Here is a 24,729-nt window from a genome sequence, read left to right on the forward strand (position 1 = left end):
GGTACAGATCTAGGACCAGCTTCCTGTCATGACAACCATTAGTGGGGAAAATGCCAAACTGACCCAAGATCAGCGTCTAGGGGCAACTTCTCCCTACATTAGTGTCCGAGCATGGCATGTATGTTTTTTTTCTTTTCTGTGGGGACGACGCGTGTCACCTTTCTGTTCGTAGCATGATCGTCATTTTCAACCTATTTCCTTTTACAAGCATTAAAACCCCATTCACATAGGGCAGAAGTTAAAATGGCTATGGAGAAATGCCTTCAAGTGTACAGTTATCATTTCCGGACCAAGTAAGTCTGTGCTTTTCCCATTTCTTTCCCATTACTTTCTTGAACTTTTGTAAATCATGGCCCAAGAATAATAATCTCCACTAGGCCATTATATCACTGTATTGTCCAGTGTGTGTCTCTCTCTCTCGCTCTCTCTCTCTCTCTCTCTCTCTCTCTCTCTCTCTCTCTCTCTCTCTCTCTCTCTCTCTCTCTCTCTCTCTCTCTCTCTCTCTCTCTCTCTCTCTCTCTCTCTCTCTCTCTCTCTCTCTCTCTCTCTCTCTCTCTCTCTCTCTCTCTCTCTCTCTCTCTCTCTCTCTCGTGCTGATGGCCATAATCCACATATGGTGACTGATGATCTCTCTCCCAGACACAAATGGCTTTTTAAACCTCTTTCTCAAAGGTGCAAAGTCTGCAAACAGATTGGTCTCTTTGGCCAGTCAAGCCCAATAGCTCTTGTCTAAATCGGCTATCTGCTCTGTCCCAAACCTCTGTCCCAAACCCATAACCATTTTATTATGTTACTGCCTTATTCTAAAATTGACTACCGTAATTTCCGGACTATTAAGCGCACCTGAATATAAGCCGCAATTAAAAAAATATATATTATTTTGAACATAAATAAGCCGCACGTCTATAAGCCGCAGGTGCCTACCGGTACATTGAAACAAATTAACTTTACACAGGCTTTAACAAAACACGGCTTGTAACAAAAATAAATAGGCTTTAACGAAACACGGCTTGTAACAAAAAATAAAAAATTAGCAGTAAGCTTTAGTTGTCTTTTTGCACTGAGTCAATTCCTCACGCTGCTGTTTCCAACGTCTTATCATCGACTCATTAAGACCAAGCTCCCGTGCAGCAGCTCTATTTCCTTTTCCAACAGCCAGATCAATCGCCTTCAACTTGAAAGCTGCATCATATGCATTTCTCAGTGTCTTTGCCATGATGAGGGTGACAAAATGACTACCGTAATCAGAATGATGGGAAGTTTGAGAGCGCTCGATTTAATCTAAACAGTAAACAAAAAAGTTGTTTGACCTTAACCCGTTCGGCAATTTCATTGGTCTAATGAAAGCTTCATGCTGCCAAAAAACTGAGCACGTCACAGAATGTGTTTTTTTGGAGTAAAAAATTTTTAAAGCGGGAAAAATCCATATATTAGCCACGTCATTGTTTAAGCCGTGAGGTTCAAAGCTGGGAAAAAAGTTGCGGCTTATAGTCCGGAATTTACGGTAAATAGTTTTTTTCCCTCATCAATCTAGACACTACGCAGACGACACCGTTCTGTATACTTCTGGCCCCTCTTTGGACACTGTGTTAACTAACCTCCAGACGAGCTTCAATGCCATACAACTCTCCTTCCGTGGCCTCCAACTGCTCTTAAACGCATGTAAAACTAAATGCATGCTATTCAATCGATCACTGCCCGCACCTGCTCGCCCGTCCAGCATCACTACTCTGGACGGCTCTGACTTAGAATACGTGGACAACTACAAATACCTGGGTGTCTGGTTAGACTGTAAACTCTCCTTCCAGACTCACATTAAGCATCTCCAATCCAAAATTAAATCTAGATTGGCTTCCTATATCGCAACAAAGCATCCTTCACTCATGCTGCCAAACACACCCTCGTAAAACTGACTATCCTACCGATCCTCGACTTCGGTGATGTCATCTATAAAATAGCCTCCAACACTCTACTCAACAAACTGGATGCAGTCTATCACAGTGCCATCCGTTTTGTCACCAAAGCCCCATACACTACCCACCATTGCGACCTGTACGCTCTCGTTGGTTGGCCCTCGCTTCATACTCGTCGCCAAACCCACTGGCTACAGGTCATCTACAAGTCTCTGCTAGGTAAAGCCCCGCCTTATCTCAGCTCACTGGTCACCATAGCAGCACCCACTCGTAGCATGCGCTCCAGCAGGTATATCTCACTGGTCACCCCCAAAGCCAATTACTCATTTGGACGCCTTTCCTTCCAGTTCTCTGCTGCCAATGACTGGAACGAACTGCAAAAATCTCTGAAGCTGGAGACTCATAACTCCCTCACTAGCTTTAAGCACCAGCTGTCAGAGCAGCTCACAGATCACTGCACCTGTACATAGCCCATCTGTAAACAGCCCATCTACCTACCTCATCCCCATACTGTATTTATTTATTTATTTTGCTCCTTTGCACCCCAGTATCTCTACTTGCACATTCATCTTCTGCACATCTACCATTCCAGTGTTTAATTGCTATATTGTAATTACTTCACCACCATGGCCTATTTTATTGCCTTAACTTACCTCATTTGCACTCACTCTATATAGACTTTTTGTTTTCTTTTGTTCTACTGTATTATTATATGTATGTTTTGTTTAACCCTAACCCCAAATGTAAAAAATAACAACTGAAATATCAAATGTTTTATTTATTTGAACCTTTATTTAACTAAGCAAGTCAGTTAAAAACAAATTCTTATTTACAATGACGGCCTACTACGGCCACTGTGTTCTTTGGGGACCTTCCATTAGGGTACCCATCCCCAGATCTGTGCCTTGACACAATCCTGTCTTGGAGCTCTACAGACAATTCCTTTGATCTGGCTTGGTTTTTGCTCTGACGTGCAAAAATATGTGGGACCTTATATAGACAGGTCCCAGAGTTGACTTATACTGAAACCAAGATGGCGTAGCAGTCGGACGTGTTTCTCTTGTCTTGTCCCATGTAAATAGTTGTTTTCCTCTGTTTTTTTTATATATTTCGTATATATTTTAATCTCACTTTCCATCTACGGAATGAATATACTTTCCTGCAACCCGCCTCACTCAATGTGGTACGGATCTGCTATTTTTATACTTTAGAACCGGAAACCTCATCAGAAGCTAGCCAGCTAACTAGCTGCTAGCTAGTAGTCAGTTAGCCACTGCTAGCGGTCATCACCGTTAACTCGGACACCAGCCAGCCTCAGCTCGGTCAATACCTGCCAGTCTGCACAGCGCGATATCAACCCAGAGCATAGCGGACTGCTTTTTCTCTACCACAGCACCGGATCATCGCAGCTAGCTAGCTGCAACCTGAGTTGCTACTCCTGGCTAACGTCTCTGTCCCGAAGCAAGCACCAGTTATCCTTGAGCTAGCCTTGAGCTAGGCCCATCTCCCGGCTAGCCAAAGAGGTCTACCAGCTAATTCTTGGGCTACAATCAGGGGCGGAAATCCTGGGGGGACGGGGGGGACACGACCACCGTGATGTGACGTGACGTGAGGTTAATCCAGTCAATCGCGCACACACACTAGCTGAATATGCAGAGCTAGCGCGCAAATATTAACTATTAAGCTAGCTAGTACCTATTCCATTTATGTGGCCTCGTCAAAGATGGAATCTTTGCTATCGTCAATTTATTCCAAGATCAGCATGCAGATGATGTAAATTAGTGCTTCAAAGTCCCTGTGATAAGGTTAGCGATAAACTGAAGTCCAAACTGAACAGAACTACACTCTCTTCTACCATTGTCTTAAATATATTTAATGGTCTCGTTACAAAAGCTAAATTGTCGCAAGGGAACTTTTATTTATTTATTTTATTTCACCTTTATTTAACCCCGGGTAGCAAAGATTATAGCAAACACCACTGAAACGGAATTGGTGCTCGCTAGCTTTGCAAATTCAGCTATTGTTGGAAGCCAGCCAATATGAAACAAACTATTAAAATTACAAAAGGTTGCAGCATATGTTGTGTAAATGGTGAACTCATACAGCTGTCAACTCTTGTCATTTTAATCCGTTTCACATTTGCTAGCTACCTTTTAGATCGAAGCCCAAATAGAATGATAAAAGATAAGATGGTAGAAGCCCATCTCCTACTGTAAATAACCTACACACTGTGTGTGTGTGTGTGTGTGTGTGTGTAGCCAGCCAGCCAGCCAGGTAGAAAAATGGCAGAAAAATAAAAGACGGACATCAGAGTATTTTTCAGTACACCAAAATGCAAAGTAAGAACCCTAGTAGCCTAATATCTCAAAGACTAGTTGATAAAATGTTCATAAGAAAGAAATGAAATTCTAATGGAAATGTTTCACAATGATGTCATTAGGCAGAGCAGGAAACAGATGGCAGAGTTGGGGACAGATATGCAGGGACAGACTGGCAGAGACAGGGAGTCTCAGGTAAGTTTGTTGAGTCTTTGGCAACATTATGAAAGGTTCTCAATTTTTTTGACTTGTAAAATAGGAACATAATTGGAAAATGCCATGGATACCCCCACTCTCAACTTAAACTGGTGACTGAACTAAGATTTGTTAAAGGCAATGGTATTGCTGTTGTGATTAGTTGTGTAGTTTTGGGTACCGGTAGTTAGGAGTACGGCAAACACCTTATTTCTTTGGTTCCTCAATATACATTTACCATATTACAATGTAGGCTATGTGTTACAGCACTACTTTTGGTGTCCCCCTCAGGAATTGCTCTTGAGAAAATTTCATGTAATTGTCCCCTCCAAAGTTGATATCAGATTTTCGCCCCTGGCTACAATACCTCTTTTGCCAATTTGCCTGGACCCTTTATTGCCGACACGGAGTCCTGCCGATCCATCATGATTGGTCTGCCAATGTAATCATCTGAGGAGGTTTCAACAGGCTTTTCCGTTGTGACATTGCTGAAGACCCATCTGCTATCCCCGGCCCGCTAGCTTTCTGAATCGCCGTGTCTCCAGCTCGCCTAGCGTAGTAGCGATTACCGAACGGCTCCCAGACACACCTATTGCTGCTCATTGGATCACTCGGCTACACATGCCTCTCCCTCATGTCAATATGCCTTGTCTACTGCTGTTTAGGTTAGGTATTATTGTTTTATTGTGTCCTAGCTGTGTCTGAATCCTGGCTTAGGAAGGCTACCAAAGATTCTGAAATGTCCATCCCCAACTACAACATTTTCCGACAAGATAGAACTGCCAAAGGGGGCAGAGTTGCAATCTATTGCAGAGATAGCCTGCAGAGTTCTGTCATGCTATCCAGGTCCTTGCCCAAACAATTCAAGCTTCTACTTTTAAAAATTCACCTTTCCAGAAATAAGTCTCTCACCGTTGCCGCTTGTTATAGACCCCCCTCAGCCCCCTGGACACCATATGTGAATTGATTGCCCCCCATCTATCTTCAGAGTTTGTAAGTTTAGGTCACCTAACAGTACAATCTAAGCTTGATGCCCTAAATCTCACACAAATTATCAAGGAACCTAACAGGTTCAACCCTAAATCCGTAATCAAGAGCACATTTACATTACATTTTAGTAGACGCTCTTATCCAGAGCAACTTACAGTAGTGAATGCATACATTTCATGAATTTTTTTTGTTTTGTTTGTACTGGCCCCCCCCCCCGTGGGAATCGAACCCACAACCCTGGCGTTGCACACACCATGCTCTACCAACTGAGCCACAGGGAAGACCCTCATAGATATCATCCTGACCAACTTGTCCTCTAAATACACCTCTGCTGTCTTCAACCAGGATCTCAGCGATCACTGCCTCATTGCCTGCATCCGTAATGGGTCCGCGGTCAAACGACCACCCCTCATCACTGTCAAACGCTCCCTAAAACACTTCAGCGGGCAGGCCTTTCTAATCGACCTGGCCCAGGTATCCTGGAAGGATATTGACCTCATCCCATCAGTAGAGGATGCCTGGTTATTCTTTATCAGTGCTTTCCTTACCATCTTAAATAAGCATGCCCCTTTCAAAAAAATGTAGAACTAAGTCTGGTTCACCCCAGACTTGACTGCCCTTGACCAGCACAAAAACATTCCTGTGGCGTACTGCATTAGCATCAAATTGCACCCACGATGTGCAACTTTTCAGGGAAGTCAGGAACCAAAATACACAGTCAGTTAGGAAAGCTAAGGCTACATTTTTCAAACAGAAATGTGCATCCTGTAGCACTAATTCCAAAAAGTTTGGGGACACTGTAAAGTCCATGGAGAATAAGAGCACCTCCTCCCAGCTGCCCACTGCACTGAGGCTAGGAAACACTGTCACCACCGATAAATCTATGATAATCGACAATTCCAATAAGCATTTTTCAACGGCTGGCCATGCTTTCCACCTGGCCACCCCTACCCCGGCCATCAGCTCTGCAACCCCCCGCTTCTCCTTCACCCAAATCCAGACAGCTGATGTTCTGAAAGAGCTGCAAAATCTGGATCCCTACAAATCAGCTGGGCTAGACAATCTGTTGGTCAGGTCTCTCTCTTTCTAAAATTGTTGCAACCCCTATTACTATCCTGTTCAACCTCTCTTATCATTTGAGATCCCCAAAGATTGGAAAGCTGCCGAGGTCATCAGCCTCTTCAAAGGGGGAGACACTCTAGACCCAAACTGTTACAAACCTATATCCATCCTGCCCTGCCTTTCTAAAATCTTCTTCTAAATCAAGTTAACAAACAGATCACCAACCACTTCGAATCCCACCGTACCTTCTCCACTATGCAATCTGGTTTCCGAGCTGGTCATGGGTTCACCTCAGCCATGCTCATGGTCCTAAATGATATCATAACCGCCATTGATAAAAGACAGTACTGTGCAGCCGTCTTCATCGACCTGGCCAAGGCTTTCGACTCTGTCAATCACCGCATTCTTACCGTTGACTCAATAGCCTTGGTTTCTCAAATGATTGCCTCGCCTGGTTCACCAACTACTTCTCTTAGAGTTCAGTGTGTCAAATCGGAGGGCCTGTTGTCCGGACCTCTGGCAGTCTCTATGGGGGTGCCACAGAGTTTAATTCTCGGGCCCGACTCTTTTCTCTGTATACATCAATGATGTCGCTCTTGCTGCTGGTGACTCTCTGATCCACCTCTGCACAGATGAGACCATTCTGTATACATCTGACCCTTCTTTGGACACTGTGCTAACAAACCTCCAAACGTGCCATACAACTCTCCTTCCGTGGCCTCCAACTGCTCTTAAATGCATGTAAAACTAAATGCATGCTCTTCAACCGATTGCTACCCACACCTGCCTGCCTGTCCAGCATCACTACTCTGGGCGGTTCTGACTTAGAATATATGGACAACTACAAATACCTAGGTGTCTGGCTGGACTGTAAACTCTCCTTCCAGACTCACATTAAGCATCTCCAATCCAAAATTATATATGTGCATGGCACAGTTTCTCTCCTGCGGTCATCTGGGCCAGGACTGCCTGTGTGCCCTGTGGATTATGTCTGCAGTAGCAGTGAAAGGGATGTGGATGTTCACACGCCCGCGCTCATTTGCATTCAGTTGACAAATTCTACCTGAAAGTTGAAACCTGAGCCCGGCCTGAAGTCTGCAGGCTGCAGCCCTCTCTCCGTCTCTGTCTCTGGCCAGAGCCAGACCACGATCCACCCCCTCCCTGGTCTCCCCTCCTCCTCCCCCACCTGCTGCAGCGTTGGCAGGAAGTCATTTCTCCTCTCTCCTGATGAAAATTGGAAGATGAAGACAAATCGCCCCTTGGCCATTATGCCCGATGTCCATTTCAGAGCACTGGAGGAGAGCAAAGGGAAATGGCGATCAACAGCCTCTATGCAGGTGGGGTGCTCAGCCCACGCCTGACGTAAACACTTTGGTTTACGGAAACACTGGTGTGGAGTTAAAGCGTCCAGCTTTTCATACTTGTGTAATCTTCTTCTTGGGAGCGGAACAGATTGTTTTCATGGATTTTGCTTTTCTTACTCCCTTGTTGGGAAAAGGTTTTGAGAATTATTTTGGACCAGGAATGTAAGTCAGCTGCATCCATTTAAATGTTTGTTTCTGCGGAGTCAGTGTGCCAAACCACCATCTCCCTACAGTATGTCTGGCCTCTGCCAAGTGCAATCTGTTAGGGCCACAGGAGGAGTTTAAGGCAGCATTTAAACAAGTATAACACGCCATGAATGTTCATCACGGACAGTCATATATTATTTTCAGAGACAATTTGAAGCTGCTTCCGAACCTGAACGCCACATTTCACCAGGGAAGGCGGAGGGGATCGGTGTGCTAAGGTTTATAATGGTGCCGTTAGGGAGCGGGAAAGAGAGAGAGAGAGAGAGAGAGATGAAGGGAGAGGGAGAGAGAGAGAGCCTGCAGAGCCGTGCGGGACGGTTATGCATGGATGCTCCTGTCTCTGGGAGACTTCTTCCTCTCCTCCCTCTCTCCTTCTCTCCAGCTACAGTTCTACTGAAAGCCTTCCTTATGTTTGATGGGTTTAGCTGATTATTGGGCTGTGGCAGGCTGTGATGTGGTGTCCTACACCGGCTCATTGATATTCCCCTTCTCTAGTCGGCAACATTTAAACAAGAGAAGCCGAAGCGATTTACTGCCAGACGGAAGGAACACCTTTGTCTGAAGCGCTGCAGATTGACTGCCTGAGCCACTGCTGGGCGTGTCGCCACATCAGCACACATTAACCTCGCCAATGACAAGTCCCACCTAGGGCTGGAAATGTCCTGTAATTTCCCCCAAATTCACAGGTTTTCCCGGAAATCCCAGTTAGAAGTTTCCCGGAATCAGGAAGGGAAAACCTGGGAATTTTTTAGAAAGTTAGCGGCATTGTGTAGCCTTAGTCTTTTCCCTTCCCATCCTCTCTGAAGCTATGCAATAGATGTCACTACCTCTTACCCACGGGGAAATACCGTTTTAGTGGATGGCATTAGCTATGCTTTCCATGTCGCCCAGTAAACTGTTTGAATAGGGTTTATTCTCCACTGGCTTGTCGTTTAGCCTGTTCATTAGTTAGTGTGCGAAGCTGGATGTTATCAGGGGTCTCGCTGTTGCATCACCCCCCCCCCGGGTCTCTCTCTCCACAGCTGAAGGCACACTGCGGATGCTCCAGAGGTCATGTTTATTTGGTCCTGTTTCTGAGGCGGAGGAGAACAGTGTGCTGCCACTGAGTGCATATATATCTAGCTGCCTCACTGGGCTTCAACTCTCCTGGAGAAAGACGTGTATATATTTCATATTTATTCATTCCTTTTCGCTGTCTTGAACTCCGATAAGAATCCCTAATTCGTTTCGTTAACGCATGACAGCGTCAGTGTTGAGCAGCTTTGGCGCCTCAGCTCGCCGGGCGGTGTTGGACCGGCGCCCGCTCTATTGACGCGAGTGACGTGTGCAGTGAGTGAGTCGGCCACTGCGGTCTCTCTCGCACCGGGCCTGGGGGAGTCGGGTTGAGGGGGGGTTAAGACCCCTTGGTGCGAGCTTATGTCACACGTAACATCCACAGGAGCCATGTGAGTGGGACCCATTTGCCTGAAGCTGAGGGGATGGGAGAGTATCGTGGCGTTAGCGTCTTGGCCCTGGAGCTTCGGATTTATACGTGGGGATACAGAGCAGCATATGCTTCATAATTGCTGCAGGCTTGATATGTGTCCCAAATGGTACCCTATTCCCTGTATAGTCCACTACTTTTACATTTTTTTTTGATTTCCAGTCAAAAGTAGTGCACTGTGAAGAGAATAGGGTGCCATTTGGGACGCTGGGAATTGTTCCACATTTGGACCGACCGGCCCTCGTGTCAGTCAGCTGGTCAGCCATGCTGCGCTGCGACTCCCCCCAAATACTATCGTCATAGTAATTATTCTGGTGTGAATTTGTAATTTGACTGACCTCAGTGGGGTTTCCCCTGGTAGATGAGCTTATAGTGAAGAGAACCCCCCCCTCTCCATTTCCAGAAACAAGCTTGGCCACATTCTGACTTTTTCTGGCTCAGCCTTGTTCTACTAGCCTATATATCTTCTCTCTCACTACAAAGCCTGAGAATGGGGAAGGCAACTTCTATCCTATCAAGGACCAGGGTTGTGTTCCAAATGGAACCCTAATCCCTTTGTAGTGCACTACTTTTGACCAGAGCCTTATGGGTCCTGGGTGCCATTTGATACTCTTGCCAGGCGTGGTCTCTCATACTGAAAAATGATGCTGAGTTCACCGCTGGGCGGTTTCAACTAGTGATCGAGGCTTTGGGCTATATTTCACTATATTTTTCCTCCTAGGCCAGATAGGTACTATGAGAAGTATGGCTAAGAGTACATTTTCCCAGCTAAGTTGCTAGAGAGAAGAGAGTGTGCTTACTAATTCTCTGGATCATTAAGAGAGAGGGTGGAGATGAGAGCTGGGGTGGTGTGGCATGACAAGCTGAAAAAGCTACTGCCTTAGCATTACACAGAATTGCAAATGAACCCTGAATTCATTTCAATTAAGTCTTTAGCCGCTGAAATGTCAAACTCCAACGCAGATAACACGGAGTTTTTCTCTGAGCTCTCGCTAGCAATTCCAGAGTGCCTGAGTCATCGCAGTGGATCCCTATCTGTGGTGTGTGGTGCTGTGTAGTAGCTCCAGTGCTGTCACTGTGTGATGCTAATGGTGATTAGGGGAGACGCACGAGGCCGGTGGCAGTCTCTAACCCTGAACCTGTACTACTGTCCCCTATATAGTGCCCTACTTTAGACCAGGGCCCAAAACGAGTGCACTATATCAGGAATACGTTGTCGTTTGGGATGCAGACTTACGCTCCCTCACCTCCCTCCCCTATCCCTCTAGGCATGCGGAGCTCGTACGCCAGTCAGCACAGCCAGCTGGGCCAGGACCTGAGGTCAGCCATGTCCCCTGACCGACACATCACGCCCATCTACGAGGACAGGGCCTTCCATGGGCCCCTGTACCGCAGCCCCAGCCACCAAGGCCCCGTGGACCTCAACCATGCCTCGCAGAGCGCCATCTACAGGGGGCCCTCAGGTACAGTAACCACATGACCAGTGCTGAAAAATGCCTGGAACTTTCACAGAATTCACAGGTTTTCCAGGTTTTCCAGAAATCCTGGTTGGAGGATACCTGGATTTCCTGTTTATATCCTTCTTAATTCCGAGAATCTTTCAACTGGGATTTCTGGAAAACCTGGGAATTTTGGGAGAGTTCCTGGAATTTTGTAACCCTATCGTCATCTCAATGTGCACTGATGCGAACACTAATGCAAACATTATGGTATCAAGGCATTAATAAGCAGATTTGATCAGCAGTGAGGACAGACAGGCAGCATTAGTGAGAAACAGATGTTGAGGAGAGAGCAGTAGCCTTCATTTAAAATGACTGTCATGGTTTAAATATGTTAGAGCCCCACTCTAGCCCAGATTCTCTCTCGCTCTCTCGCTCTCGCTCTCTCTCTCTCTCTCTCTCTCGCTCTCTCTCGCTCTCTCTCGCTCTCTCTCTCTCGCTCTCTCTCACTCTCTCTCTCGCTCTCTCTCTCTCTCTCTCGCTCTCACTCACTCACTCACTCACTCACTCACTCACTCACTCACTCACTCACTCACTCACTCAATCTCACGCGGGAACACTTTGTGCCCAAGCCAGACGGCCATCCAGCCCAGCCAGTCTGCATGCTAGCCTGTCTCTCCATCCTTCCCTTCCTCCCTCCTCCGTCAAAGATGGGGCTGAGACAGGAGAGGAGACAGGCATGGGCTGATACTCAAGCCACAAAAGAGTCAATTACCTGTGTGTCACACTCATAATGAGAAGAGGGATGAGGGGCCAGGGGACAGCAGGATGTCCACACACAGGCCTAAAAGTAGGACATGCTATCCCAGCATGGCCAGCACGTGCCCCAAATGGCACCCTATTTAGTGCACTACTTTTGACCAGGGTCCATAGAGAATAGTGTGCCATTTGGGACGTAGATACTGCAGCCACTGCCAGCGGTTTGTGTTTGGATGTTAGCATTCTCGCTTCATCGTCCCTCCGTTGTCCTCCAGCACTCACCCAGTTCAGCATCCTCTATTCAGCAGACCTGAGATCCTCCCTGACCCATAAGTCCAGTAATAAATGGTATTGATGCTCAGAAGAAGCCTCTCAGATAACGATAAGGGTCCATAATGTGCTTGGGCTCAGCTATATTGAGAGGAATAGAAGAAAGGGCCTCATTAGAAGAAAAAAAAAAAGAATTTCATCCCCAAGCACTCTTTGTTATGGTGTGAAATTACATTTGAATGGTATTTTTCCCCGGCTACATTCTTTATCTACAGTATTTCTGGTGTATTTCTAGTGAGAACGAGGGTTATTTATGCTAAATGGCAATATTGATTCCTGGCGCAGAAGAAGAACATTGCGAAACTCGGGTATGGCGAGAATGCAAATACTGATCAATGCTGATTTTGTAGCATTTTAGAGATTGGAGTGTTTTTTTTTCCCCCTATAAGATTATTTTAGTAGACTTTAAAAGTGGTGGCTTGTAGCCAGGTTTGGTTTACTTTAGAAACTATGAGAATTGATCTGTAGTTATATAACGTATAACTTTGTTGATTAAGGGACACTTTTCTATATTTACATTTTAGTCATTTAGCAGATGCCCTTATCCAGAGCAACTCACAGTTACCGCATTCATCCTAAAGGGATACTGCAAGATTATTCTACATACCCAGAGTCCAATGAACCTGTAGATACCATGTCTACAGGTACTGCATGCAGAGACATAGAAATGGTATGCACGGGTTCATCTGACTCTGAGTAAGTAGTAAATTGTCAAAATCTCGCGGTATCCCTTTCAGATAGCAAGGTGAGACAACCACATATCACAGTCATAGTAAGTAAACAAATCCTCAATTAAACAGCCTTCAGCAAAGTCCGTGCTGGTAGGAAAAGACAAATGTGAGTTTTAGTGATATTTCCGGAAATTTGCGGTGGGAGTTTTTGCTAAAAGTATTCAGACCCCTTGACTTTTTCCACATTTTGTTACGTTACAGCCTTATTCTAAAATGGATTAAAAAATATATATAATTCTCAGCAATCTATACACAATACCCCATCATGACAAAGTGAAAACAGGTTTTTAGAAATCATTGCAAAAACTAGAAATATCTTATTTAATTATTCAGACCCTTTGCTATGAGATTCGAAATTGAGCTCAGGTGCATCCTGTTTCCATTGATCATCCTTGAGATGTTTCTACAACTTAATTGGAGTCCACATGTGGTAAATTCAATTGATTGGACATGATTTAGAAAGGCACACACCTGTCTAGATAAGGTCCCACAGTTGACAGTGCATGTCAGAGCAAAAACCAAGCCATGGGGTCGAAGCAATTGTCTACAGGATTGTGTCAAGGCACAGATCTGGGGAAGGGTGCCAAAACATTTATGCAGCATTGAAGGTCTCCAAGAACACAGTGTCCTCCATCATTCTTAAATGGAAGAAGTTTGGAACCACCAAGATCTTCCTAGGCCTGGCTGCCCGGACAAACTGAGCAATCGGGGGAGAAGGGCCTTGGTCAAGGTGACCAACACTCTGACAGAGCTCTAGAGTTCCTCTGTGGAGATGGGAGAACCTTCCAGAAGAACAACCATCTCTGCAGCACTCCACCAATAAGGCCTTTATGGTAGAATGGCTAGGTGGAAGCAACTCCTCAGTGAAAGGCACATGACAACCCGCTTGGAATTTGCCAAAAGGCACCTAAAGACTCTCAGACCATGAGAAACAAGATTCTCTGGTCTGATGAAACCAAGATTGAACTCTTTGGCCTGAATGCCAAGCTTCACGTCTGGAGGAAACCTCCCTCCGGTGAAGCATGGTGGTGGCAGCCATCCTGCTGTGGGGATTTTTTCAGGGACTGGGAGACTAGTCAGGATCGAGGGAAAGACAGAGAGATCCTTGATGAAAACCTGATCCAGAACGCTCAGGACCTTAGACTGGGGGCAAAGGTTCCCCTTCCAACGGAACAACAACCCTAAGCACACAGCCAAGACAACGCAGGAGTGACTTCGGGACCAGTCTCTCAGACTTGAACCCGACCAAACATCTATGGAGAGACTTGAAAATAGCTGTGCAGCAACACTCCCCATCCAACCTGACAGAGCTTGAGAGATTCTGCAGAGAAGAATGAGAGAAACTCCCCAAATACAGGTGTGCCAAGCTTGTAGTGTCATACCCAAGAAGACTGGACGCTGTTATCGCTGCCAATACTTATGTAAATGTCATATTCCAGTTTTTTGTTTTTAATAAATTTGCTAATATTTCAAAAAAACTGTTTTTGCTTTGTCATTATGGGGTATTGTGTGTAGATTGATGAGGGGGAAAAAACTATTTAATCAATTTTAGAATAAGGCTGTAACGTAACAAAATGTGGAAAAAGTGAAGGGGTCTGAATACTTTCCGAATGCACAGCCTGAAGGCAGCGAGTCTGGACTGGCCTATGAACTGCCAAGCAGAGCGGGGCATTGATGTGAAAAATGTGATTTTTGGAGGGCCGCTTCAATTTGACGTCCTGTTTCTGGTGGGAGGGACTGTGTGTGTGTTTACTGTGAGTGTCGTATGTGTGCCTTGTGTGTGTGTGTGTGTGTGTGTGTGTGTGTGTGTGTGTGTGTGTGTGTGTGTGTGTGTGTGTGTGTGTGTGTCTGTGTTTGCAGCGTATGCAGACCCAGTCCCTGCAGGATGTTAGGACAGAAATGTGACCGGAGGAGAGCAGCAGTCAAGCTGTCACGCAGTCACGTGGGCTATGTGTGCTGCTCGGAGCAGGAAGGCGGTCAAGTGCCAGGCTGTGTGAGTGTGTGTGTGACAGTGTGTGATATTGTGAGAGAAACTAGGTCACAATATCACAACGCGAGAAGGAGAGAGGGGGCAGAAAAATAGACATTGTTTTATGGACAGTGACACAGTCAAGACGCTCGACGACTAAACATTTGCCATTGCCTGGAAGATTTGAAGGAAGGATGTCCTGTTGGTGTGTTTATGTGTTAGCTTAGCTGGCGTTAGTGGCGGTGCGGTTTCACCTAGATAGGAAGGGCTGTGTGTGTCTATTCCTGTGCCGGACACTTGGCCGGGCTCACTGCACTGTGTGGAGCTGGCCTCAGACCACGCTGAAGCAGACAGGAGAGAGGGATAAGAAGAGGAGTGTTGCTGTATCACCTACTACAATACTGCAGCCCTGTGAAAATCTGCAGGGTCTGGCTGCCTTAATCCTACCTCTTTAAAAAGAAAATAACAGTCCCTTTGAAGAAGGACACTTATATAGTGTGGAATCATGGGAGTGCTGTTTTACCCTCGTCGTTAAGTGGAAACCAGATTGGAGGAATTGCTGTGTGAGTGAAGAAGCCTTGTGTGTTTTCAGCTTGATGAGTTGAAAAAGGACTGCAGCAGCTTGACAACTAACTGTCAGTCCACAAGGAAAGACATCAACACTGTCGGTGAATCGATGTTAGTAATGACAGGGATACAGGCTTAACTAGAAGGACAATCAAGGCAAAATAACATTGTTGTGGATGGAATCCCAGAGTCTCCAAACGAGACCTGGACGGAGTCTGAGGTGAAAGTGAGGAAAATGATTGAAGAGCTGCCGATAGATGATAAGAAGATTGAGGTGGAGTGCGCCCACAGGATTGAAAAACCTATCCAGGTGACAGACCCAGGTCAATAGCGATAAAGTTCCTGAGGTACAAAGACAAGGTGGCTGTTATGGACAGTGCCAAGATCTTGAGAGGAACCGACATCTTCCTCGACGACGACTATTCTGAAACTGTGCGCCAGATGCGAAGAGAACTGATCCCAGCCATTAAAGCTGACAGAGAGCGTGGGGACATTGCTTACATCTGCTACGACAGGGTCGTTGTCCACCCTCCCACCCAAAAGCCTGAAAGGGGTGAGAGAACCAAGCAGAGGGGTTCATAGCCTAAGCCCCGCACCCGGATTGAGGCTTGCTTTGTTTGTGGTTTCCCACTACCCAGGAAATTGCTAAAAAGAGCCCATATTAATATAGGCAGCCTAAGAAATAAGGTTCATGAAATCAATAACTTGCTAACCGCAGATAGCATTCATATATTAGCCATCGCTGAGACTCACTTTCATAATTCCTTTGACAACACAGCAGTAGCAATACAGGGATGTAACATCTATAGAAGAGACAGGAATGCATATGGTGTCGCTGTATGTTTTCAGAGCCAAATTCCTGTGATCCCCAGAGGAGATCTCACGCCAGAGGTTGTCGAAGTGTTGTGGTTGCAGGTTCACCTGCCACATCCAAAGCTTATTCTTTTGGGTTGCTGCTATCGGCCTGCCAAATGCGAACTGTCAGTATTTGGATAATATGTGTGAAACGCTTGATCATGTATGTGATGTTAACAGACAGGTCTCTTTTCTGAGTGACCTGAATATAGACAGCTTCTCGTTGAGTTGTCCGCTCAAAAAGAAGAAGCTCACTGTAACCAGCGCCTGTCATCTAGTTCAGGTTACTAATCAAGCTACCAGGGTGTTTACAAACAGTCCAGGAACTGTATCATCCATGTGTATTGATTATATTTGTACTAATTCTGCAGAACTTTGTTCTGAAGGTGTATCCACACTCGCTGGATGTAGTAACCGCAATATAACAGCTTTATCCAGAAAAGCCAAAGTTCCAAAGGCAGGTCCTAAAATAGTGCATAAGAGATCATACTAAAGGTTTGGTAGTGATTCCTATGCTGAAGATATAAAGAAGATGGATTGGTCTGATGTGTGTAATGAGGAGAATCCAGACGCTGCACTTCAAGCATTTATGAAATTGCTCCTTCCAGCTATTGATAAACATGCACCTATTACGAAAGTGACTGTTAGAACTGCTAAGGCGCCGTGGATTGATGAGGAGCTGAACAACTGTATGGCTGAACGAGAAGGAAGCAAAAGGAGTGGGTAATGAGTCTGTCTGCACATCTGACTTGCTGACTTACTGCAAATTGAGAAATGATGTGTCTAAACTCAACATAAAGACGAAGAAACTAAGATAAATGATATAAAATATGATGGAGAAAAAAAAGCTTTGGAGAACTTGAAATGAAATTATGGGCAGAAAGACAAATTCAACACTTTTATTGAATCAGATGACTCGTTCATCACAAAACTCTTTGATGTGACCAATTCTTTTGAAAACTACTTCATTGGCAAACTCAGGCATGACATGCCAACAACAAACTGTCGGCCATCATATTCATGCATAAAATGCCAAGAAAAGCAATGGCAATTAACATTTCATAAAGTTAGCGTGGAAGAGGTTAAAACATTGTAGATGGCCCTCAAATAATGAGAAACCTGGTATTGACGACTTAGATGGGAAGCTGCTGAGGATGGTAGCGGAATATGTTGCCGTTCTTATTTCTCACATCTTCAATATGAGCTCGGAGATGAAGGTTTTCCCTCAGACCTGGAGGGAAGCTAATGTCATTCCGCTACCCAAGAAGGGTAAACCATCCTTTTCTGGTTCTATCAGCAGACCAATAAGACAGCTGCCAGCTCTTAGCAAAATTTGGGAAATAATTGTGTTTGATCAGATACATGTATCTAGTTCGTAGTTATGTATCTATGAACAAACAGACTTTTAGCATTCCTATAGAGAAGGGCGTTCTACATGTACTGCACTGACACGAATGACTGCTGAAATAAACAGTTTGATAAGAAGATTGTGGGAGATGTGCTGTTAGATTTCGGTGCAGCCTTTGATATTATTGACCATAATCTGTTAGCGGAAAAACGTACGTGTTACGGCTTTACATCCTCTGCCACACCCTCTGGCACACCCTATGCCACACCCTCTGGCACACCCTATGCCAAAGAGTTGCAGTTAGTTTCAGAATGGGTGGAAAGCAATAAACTAGTCCTGAATATATAAGACTAAGAGCATAGTATTTTGTACAAATCATTCCTTAAGCTGTAGACCTAAGCTGGATCTGGTTATGGAAAATGTGGCTATAGAACATATAAATATATATATATATATATATATATATATATATAGTAGCATAGAACTCCCTGCCATTTCAAATCACTCAAGCACGCAGCAAAAGTAGCTTTAAAGAAAAAACGAATAATGCAGCACAGCACAACATCTCTGACCTAAATAGCGGTAGCATGTCCCTCTGCAGCACATCTGGTGTTTGGGTTCAAGTTTAAGATAAGATGTGCCTTTGGCATCAGGATATCAGGGCCTGCTGAGAGAAAGCGATCGTAAGCAACGACCTCGGTACAGGAAGGAGGTACTCCTCCGTAATGCGATGTGATAGTCTCAAATGAAATCACATTTTATTTGTCACGTGCTTTGTAAACAACATGTGTGGACTAACCGTGAGATGCTTACTTCTCAACAATGCAGAGAGAAATAAAATGGAGAAATAATCTCAAAGTAATAATAAATACATAATGAGTAACGATAACTTGGCTATATACACGGGGTGTTCCAGTACCAAGTCGATGTGCAGGGGTACGAGGAAATAATGCAATGTACTCTGGTAAGCTTACTGTTATTCAGTAGAGCAAAGTTTAATAGAAGTGTATGAAAGTGTATTCTTATTTTGTGTTTGACTGGTGGATGCTGCTGGGTGTGTGTGTGGTGCGGGGAATGACAATAGAAATGCAAAACAAGTTTCTGAGAACCGGAGGAAACTCCGTAAGGGAACCGGAGGAAACTCCGTAAGGGAACCGGAGGAAACTCCGTAAGGGAACCGGAGGAAACTCCATATCAAGGGGAATTTATTAATTTTATGAATAAGTCCAAAGGACACGCACTACATCTTAGCTAACCCTTTATGGGTGGTAGACTGTGACACGTTACACTATATCTTAGCTAACCCTTTATGGGTGGTAGACTGTGACACGTTACACTACATCTTAGCTAACCCTTTATGGGTGGTAGACTGTAACACATTACACTACATCTTAGCTAACCCTTTATGGGTGGTAGACTGTGACACGTTACACTACATCTTAGCTAACCCTTTATGGGTGGTAGACTGTAACACATTACACTACATCTTAGCTAACCCTTTATGGGTGGTAGACTGTAACACGTTACACTACATCTTAGCTAACCCTTTATGGGTGGTAGACTGTAACACATTACACTATACCTTAGCTAACCCTTTACGGGTGGTAGACTGTAACACATTACACTATACCTTAGCTAACCCTTTACGGGTGGTAGACTGTAACACATTACACTATATCTTAGCTAACCCTTTACGGGTGGTAGATTGTAACACATTACACTATATCTTAGCTAACCCTTTACGGGTGGTAGACTGTAACACATTACACTATACCTTAGCTAACCCTTTATGGGTGGTAGACTGTAACACATTACACTATACCTTAGCTAACCCTTTACGGGTGGTAGATTGTAACACATTACACTATATCTTAGCTAACCCTTTACGGGTGGTAGACTGTAACACATTACACTATATTGGTCAATCTGGTAAAACATTTGAATTTATTCTATATGTGGATAATACTATCATGTACGCAATTGCCCGACTGCTGACCTGGCTGTGACAAGGTTTTTACTGATTTAAAACACATACTTCAAGTTCTCGTAAGATTGTCTCAGATGGATCACTTATGGGATGGTTCTATAATCAAACGAGTCCCCGTATACAAACACCTTGGTATTTGGATTGTCAATGATTTAGCGTTTTATAAAGAGATACGACTGAGCTTGTTAAGAAACTTAAGATTTAAAGTGGGCTTTTTTTTACAGAGACAACTCTTGTCTCTCTAGGATTCAGATTTTGCGGTCAACTTTTCTACCTGTTCTTGGTTATGATACTATTGCAGCTGCCTCTTCTCTTAAACCATTGGATTTTCATAGTGCCCTTCATTTTATTCCAGGACACCGTTTTATTACACTTCACTGTATTCTTTACCAACATGTTGGCTGGACCTCTTTGAAGTCACGTAGATCACACCCGAACACTCCCATCTTACCTAACATCACTGTTCAGATTGAAAAAAGTTATCAAGCCCGTTCACAGGGTTGGGTAGCTCTGGAGACTCCTTTGGTGTCTAGAGTTAGGTAAATCAGACTTTCATTTCCTTGCACCTTACGTGTGGAATGATCTACAATACACTTTAAAATGGGAGGAATTGGTGCCAATAGGGCGTTTCAGACCGTTTTCAGAAAACCTTTTTACTGAAGAATGTGTCTGCTTCTTATGATTGTGTTGAACTTTTCATGTATTGTTGCGTATGATAACGTGTATTTTCATGTGTATATGAATGTGTAGTTGTATTTTGATGTGTGGTGGTGTGGTGCTATACAGGGCTCACCTGGAAAAGAGACCTTGATCTCAGCATCGACTCCCTGTCAAAATAAAGGTACAAATAAAAACGCCTAGACGTGAAGACGGACATTAGTGAAGCCCACCTGACGATAATGAGCAGAGTGGAGTGATGGATCTCTAAAATGTCCTCGTATGTAGCTAAAGTGAAGGATTCAACTCAAACTTCATCTGGAGGAAACTCCAACACGGTTGCTGAGGTAAGGGATTAAATTGAAGCCGTTAACGGGAAGAAAACTCCATCTGTAGCTCATTTATGAGCGGAATAGCACGGTTGCTAGGGTGAAAACTGTGGTTGACGCCTTAGCTAGAGGAATTGTTGGATTTCCATTGTCGTTTTCGTTGCACTTGCATTCCATAACATCTATGAATCACATTATTGTTAATAGTCTTGACGTCAAATGGGAGAACCAAGGACACAGGTGGCTCTTAATGTTGTGAAATTCTTCCTAGTGTTTACAGAACAACTGGTTCTGAGAGGTTAGGATCAGGACCAGAAAATGTAACAGTAAGCAAATGTAACAAAATGGATGACTGCAGTGTAGCTGTTATTATGAGTACATGTTGTTTGGATTGCTAAGGCATAAGAATATGAAAGTGTGTATTCTTATTTTAAATGTTCAGTATGTAGTTCTGTACCTGTCTATTAATGTTATGTAATTTGATGTAGTTCTGTCCTTCAGCTGTAATTGACTATTAATGTTGTGTATTATGTGATGTTTTATGTTTTGTGTGGACCCCAGGAAGAGTAGCTTTGGCTGTAGCTAATGGGGATCCTAATAAAATACTAAATACTCCAGTCAACACCAGTGGAGGCTGATGAGGGGAGGACGGCTCATAGTAATGGCTGGAACGGAGCGAACAGAATGGCATCAAACGCCTGGAAACCATGGAAACCATGTGTTTGATGGATTTGATACCATTCCACCAATTCTGCTGCAGCCATCCAGCCATTCCTCCCCAATTAAGGTGCCACCAACCTCCTGTGTGTCAACACGTCTCTGTGTGTGTCTCAAATGGCACCCTGTTCCCTATATATTGCACTACTTTTAACCAGAGCCCTATGGGCCGTGGTCAACGGTAGTGCACTATAAAGGAATTGGGGTATGATTTGGGACACATCCTCTGAGTCTAGGTGAAGAAGTTTGAACAACACTGCTAGTCTTCGCTAACTCAGGCAGGTCTAGTGTGGTATAGATCTGGAGGCTGGTGTGTGTCCCTCTGTCCCCCGGTTCAAGTCAATATGAATTGTTTTCCTTTGTCTTTCCAGGCGTGGGGACCCTCCAGAGGACCTCCAGCCAGCGCAATGCCATGACGTACCAAAGAAGCAACTACGCTCTGAACTCGACAGTCTCGTACGCCGAGCCCTACCGCTCTGCCCAGTACCGGCCCTCTGAGGGCAACTACGCCCGGCAGCCGGTCGTCATGGACGACGGGACCACCCGCTCGCCCTCCATAGACAGCATCCAGAAGGACCCAAGGTAAGCGGGTCAATAGGCACTAGGGTCGTATTCATGACTGCACACCGTAGCGAAACGTTTTACAGCAACAAAAACGAAAACATTGGTTTCTTATTGGATGAATCCCGGTAGATCCCTCCCCGTTTTGGCCCATTTTGCTTCCGTTTGGTACCTTCTGAATATGACCCACTGGCACTAACAGTGCTTACTGGGCTCCTATATAGTGCTGGGTCAACATTAGTGTCCTCTTACTAGTCAAACAGAAAGCCCCCCTGGGCAGACATCCAGAGCCTTAGCCGTTAAGCTACACGGCTACACGGACCACTCTACAATGGATCCTCAGATTCAGTGGACTGCTGCGTCTGCTCTGCTCTTGAGGCATGTGTTCTATGTTTTTTGACCCGGAGGGCGCCAAACCCCTCACCTTGCACGTCGGGAGCACTGTTCACAGCCCTGTGTGTTGCTCTAGCTGAGAGCGGTAGCAAAGTCTGCTTTGCACTGCGGACCGAGGTCAGATCGCTGTGTCCCAAAATGACATCCTATTCCCTATATATTGCACTACTTTTGTCACTACTAGTGCGCTATAAAGGGAATAGGGTGCCATCTGGGACATATTCCGAGGCAAGGCTAAAAGCATCTGAGAGAAACATGTTCCTGCATCAACTGGGTCTCAACTCCGTACCAGGGGAAATGTAGCCGTGGTGTTGGTATTGGCTGTTTGCCCCCCCCCAGTCCCCCCCCCCCCAGGGTCGTTTAGATTATAGTAGTATTTGATTTGATTGGTGTCTTGCTTCATGTGGCACACACACCGATGCAAGGAGCATTACAGCCTGCGCCTCAGACATCAATACAAGTCTGTCACGATGAGCACTTGTCCACCTCTCGTTGCTACTGTCTCACTTCCATTTCTTTCGTTTCCTCCGTTTGTCAGAAGGCCAACGTGAAACACGCGCTCTGAAATAGACGCAGACTTTGTAATCTATGCTCTTCTCTTGTCGTAAGGTTCATGGATTCCGGTAGAAAAGTTCCAGTAAAAAATTCTATTAGACGTCATTGATATGGGCCTTGCAGATGAAATGAATGAAGCTCTATTAACCGGGAGAAGCTCATGGCAGTGATTGTCCACAAGGCAAGACATACCTTTTAGAGTCTTCCAAATGAAACTCCCCCAGTGAAGTATCTTCCTTTTGTATTGGGAGAAAAGCAATAATCCTGGCGTGTTGTAGCCGTCGATGTCAATGTAATTTCCTTATTGCGGTGTACCAGCCCTGTGGTAAGGTGGAATAGTTGTTGCGTGATGTCATCATAGTGATACGTTTGTGTGTGTGTCTGTCTCTCTGTCCCCCTGTCTCTCTGTCCCCCTGTCTCTCTGTCCCCCTGTCTCTCTGTCCCCCTGTCTCTCTGTCCCCGAGTCTCTCTGTCCCCGAGTCTCTCTGTCCCTGTGTCTCTCTGTCCCTGTGTCTCTCTATCCCTGTGTCTCTCTGTCCCTCTGTCTCTCTTTCTCCCTGTCTCTCTGTCCCGGTGTCTCTCTGTCCCTGTGTCTCTCTGTCCCCCTGTCTCTCTGTCCCCGTGTCTCTCTGTCCCTGTGTCTCTCTGTCCCTGTGTCTCTCTGTCCCTCTGTCTCTCTTTCTCCCTGTCTCTCTGTCCCCGAGTCTCTCTGTCCCTGTGTCTCTCTGTCCCTGTGTCTCTCTATCCCTGTGTCTCTCTGTCCCTCTGTCTCTCTTTCTCCCTGTCTCTCTGTCCCGGTGTCTCTCTGTCCCTGTGTCTCTCTGTCCCTCTGTCTCTCTTTCTCCCTGTCTCTCTGTCCCCGAGTCTCTCTGTCCCTGTGTCTCTCTGTCCCTGTGTCTCTCTATCCCTGTGTCTCTCTGTCCCTCTGTCTCTCTTTCTCCCTGTCTCTCTGTCCCTGTGTCTCTCTGTCCCTGTGTCTCTCTGTCCCCCTGTCTCTCTTTCTCCCTGTCTCTCTGTCTCCGTGTCTCTCTGCCCCCCTGTCTCTCTCTCTTTCTCCCTGCCTTTCTGCCCCCCTGTCTCTCTCTCTCTTTCTCCCTGCCTTTCTGCCCCCCTGTCTCTCTCTCTTTCTCCCTGCCTTTCTGTCCCCCTGTCTCTCTTTCCCTCTGTCTCTACGTCTCCCTGTCTGTCTGATATCTCTCTCTGTGTGTCTGTGTTCCAGGGAGTTTGCGTGGCGTGACCCTGAGCTGCCTGAGGTGATTCATATGCTGCAGCACCAGTTCCCCTCGGTGCAGGCCAACGCCGCCGCATACCTGCAGCACCTGTGCTTCGGAGATAATAGAGTCAAGGCTGAGGTACTGCTCCCGTTCTCCCCTGCTCCACATATCCTTCATCAGTACCCAGATTGCAGTTTACTGTGACGTGCTGCCCATCCCAGAGGGGGTGAATCTCACCTGAATTTCCTTGATTCCTCACGCCCTCTCTCCTCGTCTTCATCTCAAAGCACAAAGGAGGCTTCTATCGGATCTTCTCTGATGCGTTATAAGGAGGAGGTAAGCAGAGCAGATGCGAGGAATCAAGGAAAAACAATTGAGATTCCCCCAGGGAGTGAGAGGACTGTTTTTGCAGAGGTTCTTTCTTTCTCTCTCTCACTCCCTGACTGGGGTGGGTTGGGTTTACCACTCCATTCCCCTCCAGCTCCCTCTGGATTTTCACGGCTCAACAGGGTGCTCGGACTGCTGCCGGAGTCATCGGCTGAAAAAGCTGAGCTCAGAATCAGCAGGGGCCTCACAGCACTTAACCTATCCTTAGACACACACACTTAAGCACACACACGCGCGCACACACACACTCTCTCTCTCTCTCACACACACACACACACTAACACGTTTGTTGTACTATCCTTGTGGGGACCAAACTATTGATTCCCATTCAAAATCCTATTTTCCCTAACCCATAGCCCTAACCTTAATTGACCCCTAACCCTAATTGTAACCCTAAAT

General features: G+C 45.5%; 1 protein-coding gene across 13 annotated transcripts in view; it reads left to right on the forward strand.

Annotated features, from left to right (window-relative positions):
- The window catches only part of LOC106581813 (plakophilin-4), a 116,423-nt gene that overhangs the window by 68,953 nt on the left and 22,741 nt on the right, over positions 1 to 24,729 (forward strand). For all 13 annotated transcript variants that reach the window (XM_045704450.1, XM_045704451.1, XM_045704446.1 and 10 more), the window contains 3 exons: positions 10,801 to 10,995; positions 21,592 to 21,802; positions 23,949 to 24,081. In XM_045704450.1, the coding sequence (XP_045560406.1) occupies positions 10,801 to 10,995; positions 21,592 to 21,802; positions 23,949 to 24,081 (539 nt within the window). The remainder of the gene's footprint in view (positions 1 to 10,800; positions 10,996 to 21,591; positions 21,803 to 23,948; positions 24,082 to 24,729) is intronic.

This window comes from Salmo salar, chromosome ssa21, assembly GCF_905237065.1.
Source record: "Salmo salar chromosome ssa21, Ssal_v3.1, whole genome shotgun sequence".
NCBI lineage: Eukaryota > Metazoa > Chordata > Actinopteri > Salmoniformes > Salmonidae > Salmo > Salmo salar.